This window comes from Malus domestica, chromosome 08, assembly GCF_042453785.1.
Source record: "Malus domestica chromosome 08, GDT2T_hap1".
NCBI lineage: Eukaryota > Viridiplantae > Streptophyta > Magnoliopsida > Rosales > Rosaceae > Malus > Malus domestica.
In genome coordinates, this window is record NC_091668.1 from 10,124,057 (window position 1) to 10,131,070 (window position 7,014).

At 37.7% G+C, this 7,014-nt stretch overlaps 1 protein-coding gene across 1 annotated transcript; it reads left to right on the forward strand.

The window, feature by feature from the left end:
* Positions 1 to 889: 889 nt before the first annotated feature.
* LOC103441178 (aspartate aminotransferase, cytoplasmic) lies at positions 890 to 4,374 on the forward strand. Its single transcript, XM_008379882.4, is given in 13 exon segments — positions 890 to 941; positions 944 to 1,137; positions 1,454 to 1,525; positions 1,778 to 1,839; positions 1,962 to 2,045; positions 2,162 to 2,261; positions 2,350 to 2,470; positions 2,663 to 2,826; positions 2,934 to 3,071; positions 3,218 to 3,339; positions 3,489 to 3,583; positions 3,790 to 3,910; positions 4,130 to 4,374. Coding segments are annotated over 13 exon segments (1,395 nt in total). The 5' UTR covers positions 890 to 904; the 3' UTR covers positions 4,215 to 4,374.
* The last annotated feature ends 2,640 nt before the right edge of the window (positions 4,375 to 7,014 follow it).

Here is a 7,014-nt window from a genome sequence, read left to right on the forward strand (position 1 = left end):
TCTGCATGAGTTGGAAAGCGAAAGTCAGCCATTAATGCATGTTTGGTTGGACATTCACGTGATTACAAGGCTAGAGGATTTGGTTTCTCCCTAACTAAGTTGGTTAACTCCTTGGAAAAAGGGAAACTAAGTTTTGGTTCTCTCCCAAGCTTACCTACATGAACCTCAAAGGTTTTGGGCTTGGATCTTTGGGCACCCAAGCAACCAAAGTCTTCCATAATCTTGACTCCACATAGGCCCGATAAACTTTCGTAACAATCCACACCACAATTCACGTGACAAGCCCTGAGCATGTGATTTGAGCTTATTTTAGCGTAAATAGTGGTTAGCGTGATAGAGCTCTTGGCATGACTAATATGCATGGGTAAGGCGTGATTTATATAAACATTTGACTTAATTACCGTAGCGTGGCATGATTGTGAATATATTCTTTTCACCATCCGACACCTTTACAGGTATTTGGGTTTGACTTGAGGCTCGTATGACAATTGGATCTCGAAACTTGATTGGGTTTGCATGTGACATTTTTTTGCCTCAATAATGGATAATGGTTCAGGTTCACCCAAAAAGGAAAAAATGAAAAGGAAAAGAATGTAATAGAATATGTGCGTTGGTTGGTCCTTAATTATTTGAACCATCCTTAATAAAAATGTCAAATTAAAATGTTAAATTTCTTTTTTATAGTTAATCTGGCGTAATAACATTGTGTAAAATACTCTATTCCAACTGGGATGTCAAATTAAAATATATTTTTTTCTAATTTGTTGTTCTTATCCGTTAAAGATAAAAAATTATAAGAATATTAAAAGCTTAATTGCCCGATTGCCCGACAGTCAAGACGCTTTACACAGCGCGATACGAAAAAGGCGTATTTTAAGCCCCTGAACGAATAAAACTGCCTAACATGCGCCCACAGTTCACATCAGTACATCAGCCCGCGCCCACAGTTCTTCTACTTCCTTTACCAGTAGTGATCGGAGGCAAAACGCTCTGGTGGGACACCTCACTGCCGAAGAAGATCAATCGTCCTCCGCCATGGATGCTCACAAAAACTCCATCTCCGCCTCGCCAACTTCCGCCCACGTCAATTCCGTCTTCGCTCACGTCGTTCGCGCTCCCGAGGATCCAATCCTTGGGGTACTCTCTCTCACTCAAGCGTTTGATCTTTGCGTAAATCAGTTTACGAGATTTCATATTTTCATGTCATTTGTAGTGCGGGAGCTTTGATTTCGGTTGCGATTAAGCTGAACAGTATTCATATTTTGGTGATTGATTTGAATGTCTATCTGTATTTTGATCGTTCGTGCCTAAAATCCTTTTCGGTTTTCGATTTCGGAGTAATTTTAGCCCTGTTGTTGATCGTGATACATAAATTAGTTTGATCGCGCGTGTTTATGTTTAGCTGAAGATCGATCGTATTAATCCCTGACAAATCTTTTGAAAATATGAACAGGTGACTGTTGCTTATAACAAGGATCAAAGCCCTCTTAAGCTGAATTTGGGTGTTGGTGCTTATCGAACCGAGGTGAGTCTGTTTTGGACTGAATAACATGATTACAAAGCTTTACTATGTATTGTTAGCGAAATGTATGTTCTCTAATGTATGGGACTCGAGCGTGCCGGCTCACACACAGAGCTGATGTTTGTTTCATTGTCAAAATTATGCACGTCTTTGTGACTGAATGATTTTCATTTCAAAGGCAGTGGCACTAGTTTTGTTATCGTCCTTTGCGAATTTGTTAATTTCTTAACCGCCTTTGTGTTCGTGGAATGACAGGAGGGAAAACCACTTGTTCTGAATGTGGTGAGAAAAGCCGAACAGCTGCTCGTTAATGACATGTAAGCTATACTGTTGTCAGTAAATTGATTTCGCTATTAATTTAAGAAGCTAACATTATTGACGTTAAATTGGTTTGTGACGTTAATCATCGACTTATGGTTCGATTCCTCATTACATCCAGGTCACGCGTTAAGGAATACCTTCCTATCGTTGGACTGGCAGATTTCAATAAGCTGAGCGCTAGGCTGATTCTTGGTGCTGACAGGTATAAAAGACTAATTGATGCCTTATCCTATCCTTTTTGCTTTATCATGTTTTGTTCGGAGGTGGATTTAGTTGTTTTACCGGGTTTCAAGCATAGAATTTACTTGCTTGTCACAGCCCTGCTATTCAAGAGAACCGGATTACTACTGTTCAATGTCTGTCGGGAACTGGCTCATTGAGAGTTGGAGGTGAATTTTTGGCAAAGCATTATCATGAAGTAAGTGCTTACTTGTTGCATCGTCTCTTGTTTCTACTATTGTGTTGATAATAGTTCAGCGAACTTAACCTCATCTATTTTACCGCAGCGCACAATATACATACCCCAGCCGACATGGGGAAACCACACAAAAGTTTTCACTCTGGCAGGGTTGATTGTGAAAAGTTACCGGTATTATGATCCAGCAACTCGTGGTCTCAACTTCCAAGGTTTAGAACTAGAATTGTTCATAGTTTCTTCTTATCTCTATCACAGTTGAATTTCTTTCCCCCAACTATTTCATCTTCTGACATTATTTTTTAATTTACTAATAGTTCTTCCCTCGTGGGGTAAATTGCAGCAGGCCTTATAACGTGTCTATTCTTCTTTCTGGTTTAATACTCTTTTCATTTCGTTAACAGGCCTCTTAGAAGACCTCAGTTCTGCCCCAGCTGGAGCAATTGTACTTCTCCATGCATGTGCTCATAACCCCACCGGTGTTGATCCAACTCTTGAGCAGTGGGAGCAGATCAGACAGCTCGTGAGATCAAGAGAATTATTACCTTTCTTCGACAGTGCTTATCAGGTAGACCGCGTGTAGAGTTCCAATTTCTCTACACTCTAGTTTCTTCTTTCTGTTTAACATCATGCTATTCCAACTTCTCATGGTGAACTGTTTTCTTTTATTTGTAGGGTTTTGCTAGTGGAAGTTTGGATGGCGATGCACAATCTGTTCGTAGGTTTGCTGCTGATGGTGGAGAGTGCCTTATTGCTCAAAGTTATGCAAAAAACATGGGTCTGTATGGCGAACGTGTTGGAGCCCTAAGCATTGTAAGACTCATCCCATAACTTTCAGTTGTGAGTTCCCTTATTTTGATGCATCCCACTAAAATTTAATATGAAAAAACTCCATACTTGCCATACATCTTAAATTGTTCTTGATTACATTGGTTGTTGAAAATTCTACTTGAACATAGGTATGCAAGAATGCTGATGTTGCAAGCAAGGTTGAGAGCCAACTCAAGCTTGTGATCAGGCCCATGTACTCGAACCCACCCATTCATGGTGCATCAATTGTAGCGACCATCCTCAAGGATAGGTACTCTTTGATTCTTGTTCATATACGTGCAAAATGACAATAATTGACTTGATGTATCATCAGCTAGTTATTGAACTCCGACCCAGAAATAGTTTTTCCTTCCCTATTTGATTTCTAGTTACCTTATCACTTAATTCTTCTATGGTCAGGGATTTGTTCAATGAGTGGACAATTGAGTTGAAGGAAATGGCTGATCGTATCATCAGCATGCGTCATCAACTTTTTGAATCCTTGCGTGCCAAGGGTGAGTATTTCCATATGGGTATATGACAGTCTTGGGCTAACTAAAAGTACCAATGTCAAACTCATTTGATCTGCGTCGGACATATAGTTTTTTAATCAACGTGCGGATGGAAAAGTTATAGGGTGAAGAAATACAAACATAACTTTTATGAATTCCCATGGCCGTTTGCGTAGTTATTTCACCTTGCTGAGTTTTATATTCCACAGGCACACCGGGTGACTGGAGCCACATCATCAAGCAAATCGGAATGTTTACCTTCACCGGATTGAACTCCGAGCAAGTTGCTTTCATGACTAAAGAGTACCATATTTACATGACATCTGACGGGTAATCAATCAGCATTAATCATGAGTTCTTTTATTTAACGAAGCCTAATCTTCTCTACGTTAAGGATTTGCCCGTCTGTTATCATTAATTACATCTAGGATAGAAATTTCGTAGCAGACTCCTTAGCGAATATTAATATCTAAACACACGTCTTGACGCAAATAGAGTGAGCATTTGCAGAATGAGGCATCGATTTAATTTTGTTCTTCGTTTTTGCAGGAGGATTAGCATGGCGGGTCTGAGCTCGAGGACCGTCCCTCATCTTACGGAGGCAATACATGCCGCTGTTACTCGCGCTGCCTAGTCATATGTTTGGAAGGCAACATTTTCTTGTGAGCCGACTCCAATATTGGACTCTTCCCGTTCTACAGTTTTGTTGTAATAATTGTTTTACCTTATTAGATGAGGTTAAAGATTTCTCCGACTAAAGATAAAATGAAGAAAATCTAAGGATTTTTGAGTTTTGTTTTCGACCTTCCCCATGTTACAATTATATGCATTCATGTCAAATTTTGCGAAATATTCATGCCAAATTAAAAGTTTTTGGGTCTTCAAATATATCTCTTTCGTATACCATTGTTTCGTAATTTTTGGAAACTTTTGGGTTTCTGATGTGAAAATTAACTTGACACACAAATTAAACCCTATTGATGACAATTGTAGTAATGATGCAAGTAGGGATCGTTCTAGACCGAGAATTAACTAGGGATGCTAATCAACACAAATAAGACTCAAAAACACTAAACTAGACTCTATAGACTCAAAACACTCAAAACACTCAAAACAGCAAATAACAATAAAAAAAGACTCAATTCTAGACCTAACAAGTGATTTGGACGAAAATAGAACTTCAAAGACTCAAAAGACTTAAAGGAAACAAGTTTTGACTCTAAAAACAAGACTTAAAAGTAAGGGGTTGGGTTTTGACGAAATTGGACTTTAAAACATAAACTTTAAAAACAAACTTAACAAAAACGCTTTTGGATGAAAAAAAATGGTGAAAGGCTAGTTAGAGGGTTCCTTCTCCACACATGAAACATATACATACGACTCGATTTCCAGTTACTCTTTCAACAAACCATGAATGACAATGCCCCAAATTAACTAGATTGCACCAATTAATTCTCAGATTTCCCTAGATTCATTGAATTGAATGGAATACGCATTACAACCAAATTATTTTTATCAAGGACCCTAACTATGGAATACGCATGATAGAGACACATATCAAAGATCATTAAGTTCAATGGAAATCATAAACATTGACAAGGTATTCATAACTATGGAATACGCATGTTACTCTTGCCAAGGATTTACTTAACACAATCGTGACTAGCGACTTTTACTACTTATAAATATAAGTTAATAACGATTAGGTGAAATTCCCTTATACTCTAGCGTCAAATTCATGCATGCGAACTAAGTATGCATCCTTAATTAACACACAAGAACAAGTTATCAATCAAATAGATAAGTAAACCACATTCACGATTTATGAAATCATAACTGGAGGAAATCAAGTCATATAAAACATATGATCATGACTTTGAATTCCCCTCTAACTATAAAGAAATTAGTTTCTCATGTTCGCAAATAAACAAAGATAAATAAATCTAAACATTGACATAAAGATAGAAAACACCTAGAAACGCTCCAACAATCCAAGCTCCTTGAATGGCATGCACGGCTCCAAGAGTCTCCTTCCTCCTCCTTTGCAAACTCACGGCACAAGAGGGATGATTGGGTGAATGATGTAGTGAAAATCTGGTAGAGGGTGGTGACTAAATGGTGCAGCAAAGGATGGTATTTATAGGCTGAAATTCGCAGCCCCTATGTAGCAAAGGAAAATGATTTAAAGGCCTAATTTGTATAGGATAATAACACACAATCCTTGAAGAAAAAGGCTAAGGCTTTTAGAAACCAAGGGGGAAAGGAATAATCAGGTTTCTAGAAGTTCTAGAAAGGTTTGGGGCGTCACTTTTGTAGGACAAGGGATAATGCCTTCTAGAAAGGTTGTTTTGTGGCTGATTTCTAGAAAAACAAGGGATAAGGTGCAACACCTTTGTAGGAGTGGATAAGGGCTTCTAGAAACCTATTTTAATGTGTTTTAATCTGAAAATAAATCCCCTTTGCAACTGGAATTAAGTTAGGATAGGATAAGATAAGATAAGGTTGGATAAGATTTTGGATAATGTTCCTTCTTTTGAGCTAATTTCTTATCTTCCTTGACTTGGATTTATTTCTTCACTCTTTTCAGCACATTCATAGCCTCTTGAACTTCAAATTCGTCCATCCATCTTGCTCCATTCATAAGTTATCCATTTGGTGCCCAAAACTGCCTCAAAATGCTCCAAATTGCACTTTCTTGCCAACTTTGTCATATGGACCTACAAACACACGAAAATAGCTTAAAACACTATAATAAACACAAACAAACTATGAAAATGCAAGAAAACAAGCTAACTAAGTCGTATAAATATGCTCCTATCAGTTTCAATAGTATGGGACAACGTAGTTTGAAAAATGAAATGTGAAGATTGAGTAGTTTTGAAAAATGAACGGTGACGATTGATTCTAATATTGACTTTCAGAAATTAAACGGTGAAAATTGTTTGTAAAGCGGGGCTGCTTATTAGTCTACTGAAAACCAACTGTATTTATAATTGCTTTTGGAAGGCTAAAGCGATTTCTGGCGAATAAACGCACTTTTAGCTGCTTCTGGCTTATAGAATGGTTTTCTCAAGAACAAATCTCAGATGTTTCATAAAAAAGTACTTGGTTTTCCATTAAAAGTTTCAACGCCCTTATATTTAAATCACTCTCAAACCAAAGCAACTTACGTGAAATGGGTTTACCGTCACGTGTCGTCTTAATTCAATAATATACTATCATGTGGAAAAAACTTGCAACAGGCAATGTATTATTGGATACAGAACATCTTGTGACAGTAAACACGTTCCATGCAAGTCCTTCCAAACAGTCTTCAAATTTCACCAATGGTAGAAAGTAATTTTTATTTGTCATTAAGTGGAATGTAATCCTAAGTGGAACAGTTAAATTCCCAATAGGGTAATAAAAAAACACGAATACAAAGACACATTGAA